General features: G+C 35.2%; 2 protein-coding genes across 2 annotated transcripts in view; one reads left to right on the top strand and one right to left on the bottom strand.

Annotated features, from left to right (window-relative positions):
• Nucleotides 1-25,861, bottom strand: part of Spt6 (transcription elongation factor Spt6) — a gene marked incomplete in the record, with an annotated part of 87,327 nt that overhangs the window by 12,974 nt on the left and 48,492 nt on the right. Inside the window, 2 exon segments of the mRNA XM_075299347.1 lie at nucleotides 13,630-13,746; nucleotides 24,186-24,388. Of these exon segments, the coding sequence (XP_075155462.1) occupies nucleotides 13,630-13,746; nucleotides 24,186-24,388 (320 nt within the window).
• On the top strand, nucleotides 10,683-11,184 carry LOC142228886 (uncharacterized). The gene has a single exon (XM_075299419.1). The coding sequence runs from the start codon at nucleotides 10,807-10,809 to the stop codon at nucleotides 11,182-11,184; it is 378 nt and encodes a 125-aa protein (XP_075155534.1). The 5' UTR covers nucleotides 10,683-10,806.

The raw sequence follows: 25,861 nt of genomic DNA, 5'->3' as shown, positions 1-25,861 counted from the left end.
GTGGTCATATGAGTGTAAATCGGGCGAAAGCTTTATATGGGAGATATATCCAAATCTGAACCGATTTCAAGCAAATTTGGCACGCATAGTTACAACGCTAATTCTACTCCCTATGCAAAATTTCAACTAAATCGGAGCAAAAAATTGGCCTCTGTGGGCAAATGAGTGTAAATCGGGCGAAAGCTATATATGGGAGCTATATCTAAATCTGAACCGATTTTGCTGATATTTTGCAAGTTTTTCGAGACTCATAAAATATTCGGATGTACGTAATTTGAGGAAGATCGGTTGATATACACGCCAATTATGACCAGATCGGTGAAAAATATATATGGCAGCTATATCTAAATCTGAACCGATTTTTTCCAAAATCAATAGGGATCGTCTTTGAGCCGAAACAGGACACTATACCAAATTTTAGGACAATCGGACTAAAACTGCGAGCTCTACTTTGCACACAAAAATACATCAACAGACAGACAGACAGACGGACAGACAGACGGACAGACAGACGGACAGACAGACAGACGGACATCGCTAAATTGACTCAGAATTTAATTCTAAGCCGATCCGTATACTAAAAGGTTGGTCTATGATTACTCCTTCTTGGCGTTACATACAAATGCACAAACTTATTATACCCTGTACCACAGTAGTGGTGAAGGGTATAAATATGGGAAACGTTTAAATCTGAAGCAATTTTAAGGAAACTTCGAAAAAGTTTATTTATGATTTATCGCTCGATATATATGTATTAGAAGTTTAGGAAAATTAGAGTCATTTTTACAACTTTTCGACTAAGCAGTGACGATTTTACAAGGAAAATGTTGGTATTTTGACCATTTTTGTCGAAATCAGAAAAACATATATATGGGAGCTATATCTAAATCTGAACCGATTTCAACCAAATTTGGCACGCATAGCTACAATGCTAATTCTACTCCCTGTGCAAAATTTCAACTAAATCGGAGTTAAAAATTGGCCTCTGTGGTCATATGAGTGTAAATCGGGCGAAAGCTTTATATGGGAGATATATCCAAATCTGAACCGATTTCAAGCAAATTTGGCACGCATAGTTACAACGCTAATTCTACTCCCTATGCAAAATTTCAACTAAATCGGAGCAAAAAATTGGCCTCTGTGGGCAAATGAGTGTAAATCGGGCGAAAGCTATATATGGGAGCTATATCTAAATCTGAACCGATTTTGCTGATATTTTGCAAGTTTTTCGAGACTCATAAAATATTCGGATGTACGTAATTTGAGGAAGATCGGTTGATATACACGCCAATTATGACCAGATCGTTGAAAAATATATATGGCAGCTATATCTAAATCTGAACCGATTTTTTCCAAAATCAATAGGGATCGTCTTTGAGCCGAAACAGGACACTATACCAAATTTTAGGACAATCGGACTAAAACTGCGAGCTCTACTTTGCACACAAAAATACATCAACAGACAGACAGACAGACAGACAGACGGACAGACAGACGGACAGACAGACGGACAGACAGACAGACGGACATCGCTAAATTGACTCAGAATTTAATTCTAAGCCGATCCGTATACTAAAAGGTTGGTCTATGATTACTCCTTCTTGGCGTTACATACAAATGCACAAACTTATTATACCCTGTACCACAGTAGTGGTGAAGGGTATAAAAATATAGTTATCCTTAGGTGTGTATCTCATTTGTGTTTTCTATCCAAATAAGTAATGTCTTTTATAAAAAAACATTTAGTGTTCTAAATAATTTATATACCACTGATAGGAATCGAATGACCTTTGTTCTAATAAAAACTGAATTGTTAGTAAGAATAACTTTTAATGAGGATTGCAAAAACGTTCAAAATTTGTTAACAACACCCCGTTCTTTTTTTCAAATTCAAGGTTTTTTTGCCAATATCAATCTTTTTGACTTTTTGGATCTGTCAAGCCTAGTTGTAATACATAAATATATAATTTCGTGTTCTCACTATATCTCCCTTTCAATATATACATATATGAAATAAATTTAAAGAATATTTACAGTTATATTGATTACAATATAAGAGAATTCATAAAGTTTCTCGTTGTTTAGATTTCTAAAAATGTGCTATCTATCTGCGATATGTGTATTTAGGATTGATAAGGCATTTAAAATAAAAATGAAAACGATTACATATGCAGCGGTACCAATGTGCTGCACATGCGTGATCATTTTGTTACCGACTGGGGAGCAAGAACTTGACGACGCTGAACACCCATATGCGTCGAAAACAAAACATCCCTTCTAAAAGATTCAGCAATCAAAATACGTTCATCAATAATATTATATCATTTATTATAGATATGTTATTTCGAATTTTAAAAAATGGCATAATGTCAGGTTCAACGCCTATTTTGTACTTGTATCTTTGTACACTAGTATGGTTCTTAATATCATCTACATTAGAGAAGATTATCTCAAGATGAGATAATATCAAATCAATATATAATATTGCCTCTTCGTCTATGGCCTGCAAGGCATTCTTTTTCAAAGCATTTCGCGAAAAAGTATCCGCATTTCGCGAAAGAGTGCCTGCAACATCCAGGTCGTAACATGAAGCCTAGCTTTTATGATCGGTTTCAACTATGCCACCTTTCAGTCCATACACAAATTGATAGGAACGAGTACAACCATAAAGAATTTCGTGCATATCTGGTCTGGGATGCCGAAGCATATGCTATAGGATGACGACCATGAAGTATCGCAGCTCCCACGGCGGACTGAGACGCATCTACTATAAAAATAAGTGGTTTGAGGAAGAGGTGTCTGGGTTAACTCACTATTTAAATAGATAAACTCTTTCAAATGAAGTTAGACTCAGAGTCATTTTACGTTGTTTCTCCGCAATAAATATTTATTCTTTAAGGATAAATTTTGTATAAATGAATCAAAATAGTTCACCATACCATATTTGTCCTTTAAGGATAAATTTTGTATAAATGAATCATAATAGTTCAGCATACCTAAAAATCTTTGGAGTTCAGTTTTATTCTTGGGACCTGACATTTCTACAACATTCCTAGTTTTCTCTTTGTCTACCATAACGACATACTGGCTAAACGTATGTCCTAAGAATTTTACCTCCTTAACCTAACCTACTTTGCTGTCAAAGTACCCGTACCGATGGACCCCATTCATTGGCCAGCGGCTGCCACATCAGTATACGTGTTGTTTCGTCCGTCTTTTTGTGTTGGAGAAGGTGCATCCCGGGGTGCCATATCCGATTGATGTTGGTCCGAGCCGGGATAGAGGAGAACCCCGGACCATGGTATTGTTCACCCTGCCGAAACCTGATACACCACCGTTCGGTTTCGGTCAGGTGTAGCCTGTGCTTGGAGTGGGTGCACTTCCGGAACTGCTCCGGCTTAACATCGCTGCGGGAGTATAGTCATACTGACTACGTGGCGGGATGCTGTGCCAGCGATAGTAGCAGTGGGTCTTCTGACAATGCGACCCCCCGACATCTCCCGTACAACAATATTCTCCGCCGCAGCATCTTACACCCAATATTGTTGTTCCAGTTCCGGATAGTGCAATGTATTTGCAATTTAATTGCAATGGGCTCCGAGGTAAGATTAGCGAAATCGTGAACTTTATGAATCGGAAAAGGTCGCGGCGATCCAGGAGACTAATACGGTGTTCTCACCAAGCATGTTTTGGGGTTTGAAATGTTTTCCATTTATAAGCACTTCAAAACGAGTCGTTTTCGCCATACTAAAAAACAAGTTCAAAACACAAGTTTTCCTCCAAAACACGTCAATTTTAGAATGTGAACCTACCTAATTTGGAATATACCCCGAATAACATACCCTATTCAAAATATATGTCAAAATATTGAAATGTTTCATAGAAAAAAAAAAAAAGAATAAACAAAGGCTTTTAAGAACATGGACATGTGAAAATAACATAAAAAAATGTTCCCTTTGCGCTCGTGGTAATTATTTGGACATAGGTTGCATATATGTGAATTTCGAGTAAATGTGAATTTCTAGTTTCCATGGTAACTGTCAAACTAAAACATCTCAACCCGGTGTGAACGGTGAAATGTTTTGGAAAAACGAATGAGGAAAACGAGTCGGTGGGAACATAGCATAAGCTGAATTCCACCTGCAGCCTACGCCATTGTGATGGATACAATGTGCTACGAAAGGATCGCACAAGAAGGGGAGGTGGTGGACTGGCTTTCATAAAACACCGTTCCGTGCAGTATAGACCTATCCCGCTTGTGGCAGACACTAGTGACCCGTATATGGAATGTATGGGGGTAGCAGTCAAGTCTGGGGATGCCGAGATAGAGCTATACAATGTGTATATACCGCCGGTTGGTAGCTGTGCTCCAGGTTATAGCCCAAACATTGAGTGGCTGTTGTGCGGACATAACCGATTGGTTCTAGGAGACTTTAATGCCCACCATGAACTTTGGCAATCACTCCTAGGTAATGACCAGAGAGGCATAGCTTTGGCAGAGTAGATAGATGATTCCACATTTTGCACGGTGAACGAAGAGACCCCCCACGAGAATTATGGGTGACTGCAGCAGTTCGCCAGTTTTGTCTTTAGCGTCGCCTGGTCTGATAAATGACGTGTCCTGGCAACCCGTCATTTCATTGGGATCGGACCACCTCCCCATAATTCTCACCATTAACCGACCCTCCGATTTCATAACCACTGAACGCCGGACGTTTATCAATCAAGAGAAAGCCAACTGGAAAGGCTTCAGAGAATACACCGATCGCCGCTTCAGTGAGCTCCCGTCCCCTCTCATGTTCATGTTGCCCAGTGGGTGTTCCGGGACATCATCAACGCAGCAGCCGCTCGCTTCATACCAGCTGGTCGAATTGCCCAAGGGAGGCCCAACTTCCCAGCCGAAGCGGCGGGACTCGCAGACGAGCGAGATGAACGCCGTCATGCTAACCCTGCTGATCCTAGAATCAGAGAACTAAATTTAGAGATTAGTAAGATAGTCGACGAGCACAAGCGGATCACTTGGTTAGAGCACCTGAAGCAATGTAACTTAGGCACAGGAACTGGTAAATTGTGGTCAACAGTGAGAGCCCTCTCGAACATCGCTACAAGGGATGATGGGATTTTATTCACCTTTTGCGACGTGACTGTGACTGATACGAAGAGATACGCCAAATATTTTATCCGACAGTTTGTCCAGCATTCCGAGAGTGATAGAGCGAAAAGGAGAGCCACTCGTCGCATACGTAGTCTCCGAGCAGACGGCACACCACAATTTACCAAAGCCGAAGTTACCAATGTTATCAACAGCGCGAGTGATTCCACTACTGAAGCCAGGCAAGGATTCGAGTAAAGGTGAATCGTACAAACCGATATCCCTCTCGCTAGAAGCCAAGACACATGAGGCACTACTCCTCCCCAGCCTTGTGGAGAATTTTCCAGCTGCCCACCATCAACATGGATTCCGTAAGGTACACAGTACGACGACAGCCTTACATGCCATTTCGACACATATCAATAGGGGACTTAATCAGCCCAAGCCGTGTCCTAGGACGGTCCTCGTGGCGCTTGACCTATCGAAAGCGTTCGATACGGTCAACCATGCCACATTATTCGAGGACATCGAGAATACGTCCCTACCGGCAGGAACGAAGCGTTGGGTTCTGAATTATATGTGTGGACGCCAGTCGTACGTGGAATTCAGGGACAAGAAGTCAAAACCCGGTAGAGTTAAACAGGGAGTTCCCCAGGGCGGGGTGATATCTCCGGCACTGATTAACCTCTACCTGTCCTTGATTCCACCCCCTCCTGACGGCGCCGAGATTGTGTCATATGCAGACGATTGCACAATCATGGCATCCGGGCCCATTGTTGATGACATTTGCGATCGATGTCTACCTCGCTGATCTTACCAGTTATTTCACTGCAATAAATTTGAGGATATCTCCCACCAAATCCTCAGCCACACTATTCACTACATGGACGGCTGAAGTACGCAGGCAGTTGAATGTCAGAGTCGATTGCGAAACAATTCCGACAATAAATTACCCCTAGATTTTCGGGGTCACATTCGACTTTTTAAGTCGTCCGCCCATGCCATTGCAATTTGTTCCGCGGTAGAAACAAGGTCCTCAAGTCGCTTTCTGGCAGCACTTGGGGTGCGGACAAAGAAACCTTGTTAACTACATAATATAAGGCAATTAGCCGGTCAGTGGTAAACTATGCAGCGCCACTGTGGACACCTCCAACGCAGTGGAATAACATACAGACCTGTCAGAACGCTGCCCTTAGAACCGCAACAGAATGTATCCGCAGTACACCCCTGGATCACCTTTATGGGGAGACCAAGATCATCCCAGCGCGTCGACACAATTACATGTTGTCAAAGCAGTACCTCTTGGGTTGCCATCGAAGTTGTCATCCGAATCACCATCTTGTGGATAGACAATCTCCACCCAGGAATGCAAGGGTTGATCGTCACATACCAGACAGGTCGGAACAGGATTCATGAGGATACTGTAGCTGAAGCGGTGAGAAGCTACAAGGTAAATCCTGTTCTCGGAGTCCGACCACCGCCCATAGCACCGGAGGAGACCTCCCACGGCAGGGTAGTTTTGGTCCAACTAAGATCAGGCAAGTGCAGCCGACTCATACTTATCAGTGATTGATAGCAGCGTAGCTGACGTGTGTCCCATCTGTAACAGGTTGGCTGATAAGTCCCCGCTCTAACAAAGAAAAACACATTTTTTGTCAAAATTCGTTTTTATTGCTCAACATAGTTCCCTTCAAGAGCGATACAACGATTATAACGACCTTCCAATTTTTTGATACCATTTTGGTAGTACTCCTTCGGGTTTGCCTCAAAATAGGCCTCAGTTTCGGCGATCACCTCTTCATTGCAGCCAATTTTTTCCCCTGCGAGCATCCTTTTGAGGTCTGAGAACAAGAAAAAGTCGCTGGGGCCAGATCTGGAGAATACGGTGGGTGGGGAAGCAATTCGAAGCCCAATTCATGAATTTTTGCCATCGTTCTCAATGACTTGTGGCACGGTGCGTCGACTTGGTGGAACAACACTTTTTTCTTCTTCATATGGGGCCGTTTTGCCGCGATTTCGACCTTCAAACGCTCCAATAACGCCATATAATAGTCACTATTGATGGTTTTTCCCTTCTCAAGATAATCGATAAAAATTATTCCATGCGCATACTTTGCTTGCGGACTTTTTAGTCTTTCCACGCTTCGGAGACGGTTCACCGGTCGCTGTTCACTCAGCCGACTGTCGATTGGACTCAGGAGTGTAGTGATGGAGCCATGTTTCATCCATTGTCACATATCGACGGAAAAACTCGGGTGTATTACGAGTTAACAGCTGCAAACACCTCTCAGAATCATCAACACGTTGTTGTTTTTGGTCAAATGTGACCTCGCGCGGCACCCATCAATTATTGTTGATTTCCCTGGGGCAGAGTCCGGAAACTCATTATCAATCCAAGTTTTTGCTTCCACCGTATTTTTTCCATTCAGAAAACAGTATTTTATCAAAACACGAAATTCCTTTTTTCCATTTTTTCACAATAACAAAAGTTGTTTCACAAAAGACGCTCTATCTCACAAACTAATTGACTTACAGACGTCAAATTTTGACACGAATCATTTGAAGGTTGGTACTATATAAAAATAATATGCATTTAATACTAGCGACGCCATCTATGTGTCAGACCGGGGACTTATCAGCCAACCTGTTAATCAAGGGCCACATGACACTCGTCACTTTTTGCTTGCCAAGCTAAGCCTACCCGTCTCACTATCAGATCACTCTGGACACACCCCATCCTTGTCGGAGAGTTCCTTGATCTGGCTACCAGCTGAACTACACAAGCATAGAAGAAAATGGATGAAACTACATTAAAAACTGTTACAACAACAACAACTTTGCTGTCATTTAACTCTGCTTTACATACGTCAATATCCGGGAACGGATAATGTAGAATAGCCTTATTAAGACATCCAGGGTCTAATCAAATTCCCAACTTTCCAGTAGACTTTTGAACTAATGGAATTGACCCATTCAGTAGGTGCCTCAACAGTAGTTCACACATGTCTACTTTTAACTCATTGCGTATTACAAATGGAACTTTTCTTGGTGGGCCTACGACTGGATCAACATCATCTTTGTAGTGGTATGCTTTGTTGGTATACCATAAACAATGACAGTTATGCTCAAATGTGAATTTTTGCAATTCTCTTATGTTTAGGGCGAATTTAAAAACTTTTTTGAGAGTGACATAGAGAAATGCGATGAATCCAAATCTGCACTTGGTTTTTTTCTATCGGCTCGATTTTTCGAGATATACCGTTATGTTCAAAATTAAGCCACTTCCGCTACATATATTGGAATAACTTGAAAACGGTTCAACATATTAAATTTAAAAAATATCAAAAAATTCCTAACAATATTCTCATTAAGTCTTTACATTGTTTTTCAATTTCCCAAGTAGTTTTAGAGATATTGTTCAAGTTTTGAAAAAAAATTAAATTTTTAACAAAACAATTTTATTTTTTGTTCTTGAAAAATTCCTTAAAAATAAAAATAGTACAAAAAAAATATCAATCGGTGCACAACTTTTGGTTTTATTTACGATATACTGAATTGATATAAAAATCAATTTTCGTACAAAAATAACAGTATATATGTAGGTATTTTAATATATGTAGGTATCTTAAGATATAAAGAATAATTTAGTTGTAAGAATCCATAACATTGACCTATGGTCGTTAGTCATCAAGCTTCTTTCTTTCTGTGACCGTAAGATGTTTAAAAATTGAATTCATGTAAAAGTTTTTGTCTGTATTGGATACAAGTTGTAATATAATATAAATAAGCTAAAGCCTAATATAAAAAAGCTAAAGCCTTCCAAGAAATTAAGAAACCATCTAAAGCATAAATTACATCATTTTCAGTAAGCAAAACATGAGTCTAAATTCTTTTAATGTACGACAATGGCCTAGGAAATGTTGTAAATTTTCAGTTTCATGCATATTGCACATAGAGCATTGGCGGCTTACGGTTTGTTGAAATATATTGTCATTCAATTGAATCAAACCACTTCTAGCTTTGAAGATCCACATAATTTCTTCTTGAGAGAGATGCTCATTTATATAAAACTGAGCACCAGTTAATCTCCATTCTCCCAACATAGTGCTTCAGCATTAAATTATTTATGGCTTCTGCCTAAAATAGTTCACTTTGTAATATTTGTTTTGCAAGTTGGTGAGGAAGTCGTTTTTCATTATAATCAAAAATAATTCGGGACAAACATTTCATATGTGTTCCCAAGGTAAATATGTGGCCATATAACACGAGAAATAATTGAAAAGCAAGGCATCAGAGGCGAACTGAACTCCACAAAATGTAATATTTTTAAAGGAACCAATTCAGCAAAGTCATAAACAGCAGCGAAGCGGCGGAATTATGGATATTGCTCTTATTTTGAATAACATGTTGCCTACAACCTGCACCATAGACCAAGAAAATATAAAGACATCGTTTGACAATTCACCATGGTTTTGTTTATTTGCAGTGCGTCATTGCACTCAATTGCGCAGTCAAGTGACTCAATTTCTTTTTGGAAAACGAGAATTACCGTACAAATCAGTCAATTTGCATTACAAAAAAGGTGTGGATGTATAGAATTTTACATGTTTTTCCTATATTTGGTGTTTCATCAAGAGAACGAAGGAAAGAAAGCAAATTAAAGCCAAATTAAAAAAAATTCTCATTTACAGACGAAAAATTTTCATCTACGGTGTGCAGACAAACTACAGCGCTGTGAAATCACTTAAGATGTCTATACCTTCCTTGGTCTATGCATGCACGAAGATGATTAAGATGATTAGTTATATGGCCAATCGTAGATTTGACCATATAACTAAAACAAACATAAAAGCAGTGTACGAAAACAAACGAAACGAAACGAGGTACGTATCATTTAAAGTCACAAACGTTTCAATTTTCGTCAATCGTTTTGTACGTAGTCACAAACAAAACAACAAACATTTCAAAAGCAAAAGAGACGAAACGATTGCTTTATGCTCTTCGGATTTGTGTCGTTTTGTTGTTTCGTTCTGTAACGAAACGGCAATAAAACGTTTGCTGAGCGAAACGATGACAACAACGGGACATAACCAATACGTGAAATCAGTGTACTCCATGTCTTCGTACGATCATGCCGCGTCCAAAAAATGATATATTACGACAACTATTTGAGTATGACAATCAAAATAAAACATTTATATGTAACAATGAAGACTGCCATAAAACTTTATGTGGGCGTGCCGGTAATTTGGAGCGTCATCTTAAAAATACACACCCTGATATTTTTGAAAATTACATACAAAAGAAAGGTGAAAAAGCACTTAAGAATGTGAACAGAAATTCTTTAAAAGTTACATGTACAGTTAATAAACAAAATACGGAAAAGGCTATGGTGGAGTTGTTCATTTAAGATATTAACAAACCCTACTTTTGATGCGATTAACGTCAAATTAAATGAACATAACGTTATAGAAAGAATTATAGAGTTTTCCTCAAATTTAAAACAAGAAATAAGTAAAGAACTAAAGGGGAAACTTTTATCATTAAAAGTTGATTCAGCAATACAATATATACGCAACGGTTGCATAACCATAAAAACCCTTGGAATAAAAGAATTGAAGCAGCGACACACAAGTGACCTGTTGGACGTTTTAAATGAATACGATATAAATATAAACCAAATATTAACTATAACAACTGATAATAGCGCAAACATGATCAAAGCTGTCAAAGATTTAAAAGACCTAAGCAATACAGCAGATGAGAATATTGCAAATAGTGGCGAATCGCTTGCCGATAACACAGAAATACCTATGGACCTGAGTATGCCTTTAGATAGCACTACCAGCATTCGATGTGATGCCCACACTTTGCAACTTTGGGTCAACGATGTTTTAAAGACAAACGATATCAAAGATAGACTAGACCAATTTCGATTAATCGTTAAGAAACTAAGAACACAGACCTATTTAAACCCTTTAAAATCGAGTGGCTTTAAAGTGCCAATTTTAGATTGTGCAACTAGATGGAACTCTACATATCTAATGTTAGAAAGGTTGACAGATTTAAAAAGAGTTTATAAATTTGATTAAAGCTGATCATCCATTTTTCGACATAACCGATGAAAGTTGGAATTTTATTGCCGAGTTTTTAGAAGTATTCAAAATTATTTATGCAACGTCTAAAAAATTATAATCGGAAAATCTGATTTATAGCGATCTATACATTTAAATAATGAATATTAAATTACAATTGGAGAAACTCCAGAGTACAAAATTATGTTCGCTTTTAACAGAAGCTGTAAATAAACGCAATTGTATGCTTTTTGACAATGACTTATTTGTAACGGCAATATTTTTGGATCCGAGGATTAAAGTATCTTTAACTGCAGAACATATTATGAGAGCAAAAAACTGTATATATCAATTGAATACGCGTGTTTCTTCTTTGAAAGGTATTAAATTTTAACCCAAGTTTTTCTAATAGTAATTAAAACATTATATTTTTCAGGAAATGATTCTACAATATCAACTTCTTCACCAGAAGATTTGAGTACAACATCAGGGAGCACATCTGTACTGAGTACTACAAAAAATGCACTTGAGGCTTATCTTAAAAATGTTGATAAACCATCTTGCAGTCAGGCAATTATTACAAATATTGAAAGTGATCTCCTAATTTATAAGCGGCAGTGTAGATTAGGAATTAACGAAAACATTATCGAATTTTGGAAAAAGGGAAAAAATTCACTGACAACAATAGCGTATCGGACTATTTCGGCAAGACAATTTCGTTTGGCAAGGAAGAAGATCCCGCACACAAAATTTCAAATCCAGATATATATAATTATTTTTCGTTTCTTTCTATAAGCCAAAAACAACTAGCAGCCCGACTACGACAATTTTGGGCGGTCAACATTGGCCAAGACCTGTTCTTGAAGGAGTCTTTTGAAGTTATTAATGAACAATACTATAAATTTAAGGATTCAAAAATATAAGTGTCCACTATCTTCCATTTATTGCATTCTTTTTTTGTCTTCGACACTGGATATGGAAAATTAGCGATTTAATGTTAATTCGTTCTCACGTAATAAGATTTCTTTATATCAAAAATAAGAATTGATAATATGAACTGTTAAATTTTATCTTTTAATTTGGGGATGAGAGCTCATATGTAGTTTAACTCTCAACGTATGTGACAATCTAGGAACCGTACGAGTAATAGCCAAGGATAGGCTTTAAACCAATACGGGGTGGGATAATGCCATCAAATATCCTGAAGCAACTGGACTGGTGTAGAGAGATGAAATGGATATCAGATAAGTAAAACGAGAGGTATAATTTTTTGTTTATTTATAGTCCTGAGAGGAAAAATGCAGTATATTGATTGTCGTTATGCTTGAATGTAAATCAGATTTAACATAATGTTTCGCATTAATAATAGAATGATGTTGAATTGCAAGTAGCAATTTACATGTAATTAAATCTGCTCGTAATTCCTCTCGCAAGTCAAACTTAGATTTTGATGTGCCGTCACATGCGATTCCAAACTCTATCCATCAAGTTGTTTTCTTGAAAAGAAACTGTGACGTTCTATCGCAATATTCTTTTTGGGAACAAAGTGATCTGTCCACTTTTTTTCAAATGGGTGAAATATTTTAAACACTCTGGACCAATATAACTGTTGAATTATATTTGATCATTTATTTGATCCTTTGATCATTTTGACTCCAGGCTCGAAGAAATATTTTGAATTGAGTTAACCCATTTTTCCACGTTACCGCAATATTTTGTTTTAAATCAATTGGTTGACTTGTGGCGTTATTCTTGGAAACAATAGCTTTTGAAGTTCAACGTGACTTTAAACGAATGATTTTAAATTTTTTTTATCAATATTTTACTTATTACTCTCAATTAGACTGCTTGCGTTCAAAATTTTTTACTTCTCGTTGAAAACCAACCTGACACCATGTTGTGTTAAATACAAGTGACTTCTTTTATTCAGTTACAGTTTGCTTATTTTATGATACATAAACAGGGTTGTAATACATACATATAGTATGTCGTGTTCTCACTACAATACCCCATCTCACCTCCTCCCAACAATCGTGCTGTTCCCTTTTTAGTAATATCCATTTCCAGTTAGTAATCTTCAATTTCCAATTCAAATAGGTACATATTACGCCAGCACTAAACTTGCAAAACTCCGATTTATTAATAATTCTGTTCAACTTGACTGTTGACGAATCGAAAAGCCAGCCCCTACACAAAAGGGATGAATAAACGAACAGTTACCGGCGTCGTATCATCGACATCCAATCAAAACTACGAACAAACAAAGACGAAACGATGTAGCTCATACAATACATATGAAGCTCGTTTTAACGAAAGATATATAGTCAAGCCTTTTCGTTATTTAGAATGTAATAAGAAAACGTAACGACACTGTATGTCATATACTTAAAATAAATATTTTTCTACACGTAGATGTGCGATTACAATTTCCGGTTGTAACAAGTAAAATTTTATATAACATACCTCATCATCATCAAATAGTTGTTCAGCGATTGCTTCTCTTGCCAATCCTTCATCGACATGGTCATCCTCTCCATCACTTTCTTCTTCTTGAATTCTTCGTAACCTTTTAAACCGCTTCTAAAGTGGGGAACAAGTACATTTGATTCATAAATTGTTTAAATTACGTATAAATTAAATGTATGTATATATTTTTGTATAGTTTGTATTATGGATGTAAAATAATAAACAAGATTACACTATGCTATATACAAGTTCATTCAAATATTTAAAAATTTCTGTGTGCCTACAATAACTAAAATGCCAATAAGCCTTAATGACTTAAAATATTATTAACTGTGTGTTTATATATTCGACTGAACCGTAATTGCAGTTTATGTGTGTCTTCGTCAATTATAATACACTGTCGTTAGTAGCTGACTGCAGATATAAAAAAAGACAAAAAACTGATATATTAGCATTTGTTTAGCAAAAAATCCGCTATTTTAAGAAAAATTCAGTGTTTTTTTGTGGTTCTTATTCGAGAACCATATTTAAAGTATCTGTGAATTAAGAACTCCGGTTTCAAACTATTACACTATACTGGTAAAGATATAAATCGAGCCCGTATAATTGCCAAAACCAAAAAAAAACTTACTTCAACCCTATTCGTACCAAGCTACATGTGTAACGTTAAGTATCATACAGTGACTATATGTCACTGGTTAAGAAGACAATTCAAGTTTAAAGGCATAAGAAAAAATCAAACGTTTTTCGTATAATTTTAAAGTAATTATTTTGTACAGTAATATTGCATCAATACAAAGTATAGAGTTACCTACCACCAAATTTAATGTTTATATCAATCCGATCAAAAACACGACTAAACTGTACAATTACTGAAAATTAAATTGTCTTCTATTGAGTCAACTATTATTTGTTGTTTTGATCTCAGCTTTAAAACCATTGTGTTGATTAAACTACAGGAGTAGTTTATTGTGGGTTTGTACTTCAATCATATTTGTTGTTTTGATCTCAGCTTTAAAACCATTGTGTTGACTAAACTGCAAGAGTAGCTTAACCAACAGATTTGAGTGTAGTTGGCTGGGTTTATTTTGAGCGTGCTTCAACTATTCAACTATAATTTTCAACTATTGACTTGGTTAGGGGCTACCCTACAAGTTATATAACTGATATAATATTAATACGTTTTGCTCATATGGCAACTCGAAACATTCAATCTAGTTATACGCGTTTTTCTAGAAGCTAGACGTATCATTCTCTTGTTTATCTTTGCATTCACTTTACATGGTTAGCATTAGTGACCACTCGCATCTCATAATTTGTTAATAAAACTCTATCAATTTACAAAAATCAATCAAGTGGCTGTTATTCTCCAATATAAGAGCAAAGCAGACTTAATTAATTTAATGTTTTTACCTTGATTAAAAATTTAATTGTATCAATTAATTTATTAATCGAAAAAATTTTCAACTTCAATCAACTTTTAGAAATATTTTGGTGATATCTTTCTGTATAGTTTCTTAGATCATCGCTACATCAGTTTCAAACTTGATATTCGTATCACCAAGACCACATTTTCGCCAACCGAAGCCGCGCGAGCTCACATTTGACCAAAAACAACAACGTGTTGATGATTCTGAGCGGTGTTTGCAGCTGTTAACTCGTAATACACTCGAGTTTTTCCGTCGATATGTGACAATGGATGAAACATGGCTCCATCACTACACTCCTGAGTCCAATCGACAGTCGGCTGAGTGGTCAGCGACCGGTGAACCGTCTCCGAAGAGTGGAAAGACTCAAAATTCCGCTGGAAAAGTATGCGCATGGAATAATTTTAATCGATTACCTTGAGAAGGGAAAAACCATCAACAGTGACTATTATATGGCGTTTTTGGAGCGTTTGAAAATATTGAGATCTGGAGATTGGCGTGGCGTATCTAGTACATGTGGACAATTGTCTATTAACCATAACCATAGCCATCATAAATTTTAATTTGAAGTTACACGCGTCCGGTTAGACGTGTGAGTCACTGTATATCGATCAATTGGGCGCCCCACAAAATTATGTGAAGACATGCAGGTGGTGAAATAAGCGCAACTAAGTTGCGCTAGAGTAATCAGTTGCATCTTCCTTCGCTTACCAAGTTGCACTTCTCTAAGAAAGAGTTGTTAGTGTTTTTTATTACGACTTTATACGAAATATACGAATATTACGATTTTATGCGAACAGGGAATGGTAAAGGGTGATACGGTCAAAATTTGGTCAAGGGAAAACGCGTGTAAATCGTTGAAATCGTTTATTTAAAAAATCAAATTAAATTTCTTTTCAAGTTCAATTAGTATAAAATTCAGGAAAAATATTCAGTTAGGCTTTCGCTTTTCCAAATCCGAATTGCCGGGCCTCACGCTTGACACCTGCCATCAGATTTTGTACAGCCACCTTGTCCACTTTCTTCGCCGCAGAAAGCCAGTTTGCCTTGAATTGCTGCACGTCCTTAGCAGTTTTTTTGGTCTTCTTTAGGTTCCGCTTAACAATAGCCCAGTATTTCTCAATTGGGCGGAGCTCTGGCGTGTTGGGAGGGTTCTTGTCCTTGGGAGCCACCTGCACGTTGTTGGCGGCGTACCACTCCATGGCCTTTTTACCGTAATGGCAAGATGCCAAATCCGGCCAAAACAGTACGGAAAACCCGCGTTTCTTCAGGAAAGGCAGCAGATTCAAATTCAAACACTCTTTCACGTAAATTTCTTGGTTGACAGTCCCGGAAGCTATGAAAATGCTGCTTTTCAAGCCACAGGTACAGATGGCTTGCCAAACCAGATATTTCTTTGCGAACTTTGACAGTTTTATGTGCTTGAAAATATCTGCTACCTTTCCCCTTCCTTTTGCCGTATAAAACTCCTGTCCCGGAAGCTGCTTGTTTATCATCGCGATTTGGAGTCACTACCTTCTTGTAAGTCGATAGTCCGGCTCGTTTTTTGGCTCGATGCACGGTTGTAGACGATACACCCAGCTTATTTGCGGCATCTCGGAGAGAGAGGTTAGGGTTTCGCTTGAAACTACCGGCAACTTTCTTTGTCGTCTCAGCGGCTTCCGGTTTTCGATTTCCCACCGATCCAGACTTCCTGGCTGTCGACAAACGTTCCACAAACACTTTAATTACATTTGTAACGGTTGATTTGGCAACTTTTAGCGATTTTGCCAGCTTTGCGTGCGAGTAGCTTGGATTTTCGCGATGCGCGAGCAAAATTTTGATACGCTGCTCTTCTTGCTTGGACGGCATTTTGACAACTGAAGAGTGAATTCCAAAATCAAAATAGGAGCAACATTCTACACACACACACCTTCAAAATGAGGGGTGTTCAGGTTTTTTAAATGCAAAATTGAAAGAAATACGTCAAGTTTATATTGACCAAATTTTGACCGTATTCACCCTTTAAACAAATTATTGGTTTTGTTGGTTTGTGGTTTAAAGTATTTAATAGAGCTCTGCATCGAATAAATTTTCACTACATGTATGCAATTCGCTGTCGAATATAGTACATATACTCTCTTTCTCACAGAGCACAAGCAGTGAAGTGAAGAGAATACTTATCCGAAACACATTGCCCAATAAAAACAGGATGAGCGTTTTTCAAATGCAACAACTTTTCTGTTTGAGGGTAAATATAATTTTCAACATAAATTCAACTTGACTTGAAATAGCTCATCTTCAATACATCTTCAAATTGTTTGCGAATTACTTCCAATTTGCCAAAATGTTGACGAAATCTTTGAAAAGGTGTTGAAGATAATATGAGAAAACTTTGACAAAACACTACCCTAAAATGCAACGAAAAAAACATGTGGTTTTCAATACTTATTTATGCAACGAAGTTCGTGGTCAATTGCAAGAAATAAAAAAAATTAGACAAATAACCAAATAGTTTATAAAAATAGGTAAGTGAAAATAATAAATGAAATAAAACTTTAAGGAAGTCACTAAATGTATATCTCTTTGCAGAAAACTAAAATTATGGATTCTACGTTTTTAAAAACATTAACAAGTAAGGAAAGTCTAAAGTCGGGCGGGACCGACTATATTATACCCTGCACCACTTTGTAGATCTAAATTTTCGATACCATAACACATCCGTCAAATGTGTTGGGTGCTATATATAAAAGTTTGTCCCAAATACATACATTTAAATATCACTCGATTTGGACAGAATTTGATGGACTTTTACAAAATCTATAGACTCAAAATTTAAGTTGGCTAATGCACTAGGGTGGAACACAATTTTAATAAAAAATATGGGAAACATTTAAATCTGAAGCAATTTTAAGGAAACTTCGCAAAAGTTTATTTATGATTTATCGCTCGATATATATGTATTAAAAGTTTAGGAAAATTGGAGTCATTTTTACAACTTTTCGACTAAGCAGTGGCGATTTAACAAGGAAAATGTTGGTATTTTAGCCATTTGTGTCGAAATCAGAAAAACATATACATGGGAGCTATATCTAAATCTGAACCGATTTCAATCAAGTTTGGCATACATGACTATATTACTAATTGTACTCGTAGTGCAAAATTTCAACCAAATTTGGGCCAAAACTCTGGCTTCTGGGGCCATATAAGTCCATATCGGGCGAAAGATATATATGGGAGCTATATCTAAATCTGAACCGATTTCAATAAAATTTGGCACACTTGACTATACGACTAAGTGTTATGTTTGTACAAAATTTCAAGCAAATCGGTATAAAACTCTGGCTGCTAGGTCCATATTAGTGCATATCGGGCGAAAGATATATATGGGAGCTATATCTAAATCTGAACCGATTTCTTCCAAAATCAATAGGGTTCTATTCTGACCCAAATTAGGAACATGTGCCAAATTTGAAGGCGATTGGACTTAAATTGCGACCTAGACTTTGATCACAAAAATATGTTCACAGACAGACGGACGGACAGACGGACGGACAGACGGACATGGTTATATCGACTCAGGGACCCACCCTGAGCATTATTGCCAAAGACACCATGTGTCTACCTCGTCTCCTTCTGGGTGTTACAAACATATGCACTAACTTATAATACCCTGTTCCACAGTGTGGCGCAGGGTATAAAAAGCTGACCGATGAAAAAATGGTGGACAATTAACTAGAACTGCTTCAAATAGTTTGTAATAATTGGTACGTCAATACGAAAAATTAAATCAACACTTTAGAGAAGTCACTAAATTTAAATCTCTTTGCAGAAAACTAAAATCTTTGGATGCTACATTCTTGCAAACATTAAGAAGCTGACCAATGAAAAATGAGTGGCTTATCGACAAGAAAAAGTTTCCAGAAACATTACAAGTGCAACCAATTAAAATTGTTAAAATTTCCTTCTGCTGGAAATCAATTCTAACACGCGGTCCAGTACGTTCCTAATTTCGAATTGCCCGCATGTTAATAAATTTTAATGCTGTTTTATGACACCAAAAGGAAGGAAATCGAATTATCAATGCAAAAGTGTTTACTAATAATGTTTAAGATATTTAAAGTTTTGTTTTTTTTTTGTTCTTATTTGTTGATATGTTTAATAAGATTATTATTTATCAATTGGTATTGTAGTGTATTATGTAGTGTAGTGTATTATTATATATTTTATTTTGATAAAAATGAATTATACAAAATTCATAGAATTTTGGCTTTGACTTTCAATTTGAAGTGGGGATATCATTCAAAATTATTTTGGTTGAAAAGTATTTGCAACGATGTTAATTTTGAATTTGACTCGCATCGAAAATTGTTTGACAAATTATTGAGTAGCGATGCATTTCAATTTGAGGATAACACTTGAGATATTATTGCTAATGTGTTGAATTTCACTGTTGAGGGTAATGTCTGTTTTTTGTTGAGAACGCGATTTTCTCAACAATTTCTCAACTTGAATATTACCCTAATCCTTTGAAAAAATGTTTGAAAAATTGTTGAAATTTAGCATTTTTCACACGTTTGTGTTTATTGGGTGTGTTCCGAAAAAAAAGGAACAATAAAAATGCAAGCACTTGAGAAAGTGCATTCTAGTCACTTCACGTGGTACCACATGTATTTCTCAATTATGTGCGAAGCAAACTTTTCCATTGTTTTTAATCATAGATATGTATGTATATCACACACTTACCTTAACGTTAGCCGTTCTTGTATTTCTCAAACTGCACGTTGTACATGAAGTACTCCATGCAGTTTTGTTCTTGCAACATATTCAACGTGATCGCTCCGAGTAAAAAGAGCGAAAGAGGAATATGCAATCGTTAGTAGTGAAGACATCAGAGTACCAACAAGAAGTTACTTATAGCTTTTGGTGTACATCAAAATGTGTACCAATTGTTCCTCTCAAATAGATGTACTCATGTAGCAAGTACATGTGTACGCTACAATACAAATGGAATTTTGCAGACCTCTAGTATTTGGTAATTTTAAATACATGTATGACAGCTTTATACTGAATCTGATCTATAAACAAAGACACTTGGTCGCATTTGATAAACAAGTGTCATATTCAGTGCGTTGTCTTCTTGTTTATTCAGATAACTTTTGTAAAATACTTTCAATAGTTTTAGGTGTACCAAGTACAAAGTTTTTTGTATATAATTCTTCGTATATAATATCTCGATTGCGTGTAGATAAAAGTGTTAAGTTTATTGTAATAAAGTGTTTAAAATTGTACCACCAGGTAATGGAGATTTTGGGAGAATTTCATACTTAATCTGCCCAATGTCTCCACAAGGGGGCACCCTTTTTTCTAAAAAGTGTCCGTTTGGGCCTTTTCGGAAACGCAGTGATTTTGTTGCGCAGCTGTTGCCGATCAGCTGTTGCAGCTGCTTTTTTGTTACATATTTTGTTTGCAATTTAGAACGCAAAAACACCACAAATGGAAAAGTATATAATACATTTTATTTGTGAATTAGATGACTCTTCAAATGGGTCAAATCTATGTTATTTACAGAAAAAAAGATCTCTAAAGTATAAAAAGCAAAATTTAATACTGCAACAAGTTTGCAAGACGATACGAAGAATTCCAAAAGTTTTGGGATACTTTGAAGTCGTCAATCAATATCCGGATGATGTTTTGCTCCTTCGTGAGCGTGAAATCAGGTTTATTTTCCTTAATTTTGTCGACCACTTTGCTCCATAACACAGATTTTTATTCGGCCTGACGCAAAGTCGCCCTCCATATCCAAACGTGCTCTTACTATTAATTTAGTTGTCTTTGAATCAACCTCTACCCTAATAAATATAATAAAAATATTATAAACATATAATATAATAATTAAAAAAAAACTAAATTGAAAATTTTAATGCTTACTCGTTCTCTGCATCAGTCATTTTTATACTGCGTGTTTTTTATTACGTTTGCGCAACATACGCTACATTGTTGCATTTTAGAACATATGACGCTTACAGTGTTGCTGGATGTTGCAATTATGAATGTGATGCGCAGCAGTTGCAGCGCAACACTGCGTTTCCGAAAAGGCCCTTTTTTATTTAAATCGTGTTATTTAGTCGTTACTGAATTAATAAAAAAAAACATAAAATCAATTTTTTCCGGCAGTTTAATTTTGGACGTCGATGGGTTAATAGACGTATACGGCCTTCTACACAGAAAAAAAAAATCACGGCAAGTTTTCTAATTAAAGTCTTAATTGAGTTTTAAAAAATATTCAATTAAAATTGATTGAAGACATTTCAATTAAAAAATTTATTGGATCAATTAATTTCGTGTTTGAATCAGAAAATTTTTTTGTGTGTAGGAAACAGCTTTTGAATTATAAAAAGTTCATGAAAACAATTTATCGAAGTATATTAAAAATTATAACAAACTTGTAAACTTTGTTATAAAATTGTTCATTTTTTTGGCCAATTTCAGGAGCTGTGGGTCAAGATTTCGGCAATAAATCCGATGTTTATAAACACTTAAGTAAGACGATTCGCTTAGTAACGAATTTACATTATAAATCGGAAACACTAAAACGTAAGAGAAGTCCCAGTGTTGACAGCGAAGATTAAATCATCAAATACAAAATGATAAATTTTCAATAATTTCCCAGCAAAAAAGCGCCGCCAAAAAGTAATGAAAATGTTCTTTTTGGATCCGGAAGTTGTGCAAAATTGACGCAAAAGCGATGAATTTAACATGGGCTTGTCATAGGACAGAAGTCCTCCATTTCAACATCCGTTGCACTGAATTTGCATCACTTCTTTAGGTGTGATCCGAATTCAATGTTTTGGATGTAAATTAAAAAATTCTGTGATATTTTGTCAAATAAATAATTTTTATAATTTTTAATGGATCCGGAAACGTTTGACCTCAAATATTTTCAAAAATTCACAATTTTTTCAGATTGGATTTAGCATTTTTTCGCCAAAATTTAAATGATTTGTACCATTTTATGAATTCTTACTGTTTTTAACCTATTTGAAACAAGAAAAGTTAAAATTACCCATTAAAAGTATGAAAAAAAACCTGGGTAGTTAAAATAAAGAACATCATTGGGAGTGCATCTTCTGGAAGTGCTTTTAAAGTTATGCCTTTGGAAGAACTTCCAAACTTTTTTGTTGGGTTCCCTTAATATCTCAAAAACTGAAGTAAATATTTAAGTTTTGGTCTGTTTTTTAGCAATAACCTGTTGTTCCTTTACTTCTTTTTATAAATGAAATATAATTATAATGAAACATAAAGACAGTTAAAAAGTGTGCTCATTTCATACAGTTTTGAATGCGATTACCAAAGCGATATTAAGATTCCAATAATTCATCGAAGCAATTATGTACATTTATATGCGCAGCATATAATTTCCTTATAAATTCATCAATGAAATTATTGCAAAAGTAAGCACTGATTGACTTTCCCTACAAAGCTGCTGAAAATTCAGCAGGTTGTTTGCTGGGATATCGAACACGCTGTGGAGTAGATTACTAAGGCCTTCAATATCTCATTGAAAGTTGCATGCCGTAGAGGAATACCAAGGGCGAACACTCGACAGCAATTGTGGTCTACGGAGTTATGTAAAGAGAGTTAAGTAAAGAGCTTGCTGATTTGAAATTTAAATAAAACACATGACAAATTATGAAATGGACAGAAACAATTTTATTTGGTAGATAATTTCTTGTCAAATAATATTTAAATATAATTTGGGGCATATGGCCACCACGACTATTTTGCCCAAAATTCATTCTGGAGGTTCAAACTTCGACCAAGCATTTGGTCTTATTGCCAAAACTTCCCTATCGTGAAGTTTTCCACCAGCCCATAAACCGCTCCAAACAGTACATTTCTCGGCATGCATTGGTAATTCTTGAATGCATGTAGAGTATCTTCGCTCCAAATATGGTAATTTTGCTTGTTGACATATCTATTCAACAAAAATGCGTCTAATCACTTAAGAGAATTTTGCGCTAAAAAAGTAGATCTTCGTGATCTATAAACAGTGTTAACCCTCTAATGCCCCAAGTTTTTGCCAGTTGATTACATATTCAATTTTAACGACACAAAAGCAAGAAAACTAAACAAGAAAAATTTATACGGTAAAATTCAGTATATGCTGCAAAGCCTCTTGAACAGTTTTAACTAAGTTTTCTTTTTATTTTACCCATTTTTGTTGTCCTAAGGCGTGTTTTATTAAAAGCTTCCTGATTTAACTAAGCCCGCCTAAAGGCGGGATTGGGCATTAGAGGGTTAATTAAACTGTTTTTGAAAAAATATTTCCACGATGATGATTTGCCAAACAATACTGAGTAGAGACGTCACTTTAAACTGTCAAAACAGCTGTCAAACAAAAAGAGCGATTCATATTAAAAAAATATAAAAAAAAAACCTTTAATGGAGAAAATCCTGCAGGAAACAATGTTCACCAGAGCTCCGGAGGATTGGAACACTTACAAGAGAAAGTCCCAGCACAACTCGTGTAGCAGTATTGAAAATATGTTACGTCCGAGGCTTCCGGACTACGGAAGGTACTTGCATCCACTAAATCCGCTCCCTGGACAGTCATCCTTCGTCAAAATGACGACGCATAATTTCATTTTCGATCTAAAATGTATTTTAGTCGATTGGGACATGATAAATTTAAGCTATACTAATTCAACTATTTTATTAATTTTTGTTTTATACTAATTAAAAACATATTCAATGAGAAAATAAACTCAAATTTGGTTCTAATTTTTGCTCACAATGCAAATTATAGCGTCTTGAAATAAGCCGTAGTCAAAATGACGAAGAATGACGTTAGTGTACAAAAAATAAGGATGACTTTCCAGGGTTAAAACATCGGAGGGCAAATGGACAACGTCCAGTGAGGAGACGCTACCTCTACCAGACAATCCACAGAGTGCTGAGTGCCAATTCTATGTTCAGCTCAATGGTAACATTGAGCATTGAAACTATTTACGAAAAAGATATTATTCGACTGGGTAATTCAATTTAGTGTAATTTTGTGTAGTGTAATTTTGATATCCGCGTATATTTTTAAAATAGTAAAAAAGAAAACTTTGAGTACTCATTCCTTGGGTTTTAAACACTCACCCTTCTTTCAACCTTGACGCCCAAATTCTCCTCAATTAAATCATAATCATCGTCTTCTAAACGGTCATCTAAATCGTCATCTTCGTGTTTTTTGCGTTTTTTCGATGCCTTAGATGTATCTGAATCCTCCCCATCAGATCCCTCCTCAATAGGGTTATCATCAATCAAATCCTTCAACTCCTCTCGTAAGCGTTCTTCATCATCTGTAACAAGTAAAAAATATAAAATAAGTAACAAATATAAAACAAACATAAACGTAATCGTAATAAAGTTACTTTAGCTTGACTTAGAGAAAGCCTTTGACAGACTTGACCATAGGATTCTTATTGATTATTACGGATTTTCTAGATCGGCTATCTGTCTTGTAGGTTGTTACGCGCAGTTTTTCTTTTCGTTATGCTAATCCAAAATTTAAACATTACACGGTCACAAGGTCAAAAGGCATATCTATTGGTTTCTTTTGGCTAGCTCAGCTAAGTGTGGCGTGGTTTTTTCCTGACCCAAGTAATCCGTCGCGTAAACATAGTAAAATTTAAAATTTGCATGCCTGAGCCACATATGTAGGAAATAAAAACAGATAACGCAAAAAGTCTACAAGTTTTCAAATGAATCAACTAGATCAACGGATAATATGCTGTTGATTGTCCCCGATTGAGTGCAGTAGCCATATCGGTACGCGAATGGTAATCCGGGCACTCTATTCTTTGTGGATTACCCCGTAAAGTAAATGATCACCAGTTACCCATGTCCCCAATTTAACCTTTGTATCTCAGAGGAAAATGATAATATTTAAAGACTCATTTTGTCTAATTCAAAATGTTATTATTATTATTTTAATAATGATGAAATATATGTACATACATTATTCATATATTATATGATATATAGAATGAAAAAAAAAAATACTGTCATAGTCGAATTATCAATTTTAATTCATTTGTATTAAATAAGAACATTTAGTAATTATCTATATGAATGTAGCATAATGGTACATTGTGATAGCAATAATAGTATTTCATTAATTTGACAATTATTCTTATTTTTTTTTTTTGTAAAATGAGAAAAATAATCTAATCCTATTGTAATACTACACCTATATATATATAGATATATATATATATATATATATATATATATATATATATATATATATATATTATATATATATATATATATATATATATATATATATATATATATATATATATATATATTATATATATAAAGTATATAGTTATAGTATATAGTATATATATATATATAATATATATATATATATATATATATATATATATATATATATATATATATATATATATATATATATATATATATATATATATATATATATATATATATATATATATATATATATATATATATATATATATATATATATATATATATATATATATATATATATATATATATATATATATATATATATATTATATATATATATATATATATATATATATATATATATATATATATATATATATATATATATATATATATATATATATATATATATATATATATATATATATATATATATATATATATATATATATATATATATATATATATATATATATATATATATATATATATATATATATATATATATATATATATATATATATATATATATATATATATATATATATATATAT

This window comes from Haematobia irritans, chromosome 3 (genome assembly GCF_050003625.1).
Source record: "Haematobia irritans isolate KBUSLIRL chromosome 3, ASM5000362v1, whole genome shotgun sequence".
Taxonomy (NCBI): Eukaryota; Metazoa; Arthropoda; class Insecta; order Diptera; family Muscidae; genus Haematobia; species Haematobia irritans.
The sequence above is the reverse complement of the archived record's forward strand: the minus strand, read 5'-3'. Positions and strand labels throughout refer to the sequence as shown.

What these genes read in the sequence shown, in the direction of transcription:
- LOC142228886 (XM_075299419.1), top strand. Translation starts at nt 10,807, where the DNA reads ATGATCAAAGCTGTCAAAGATTTAAAAGACCTAAGCAATACAGCAGAT.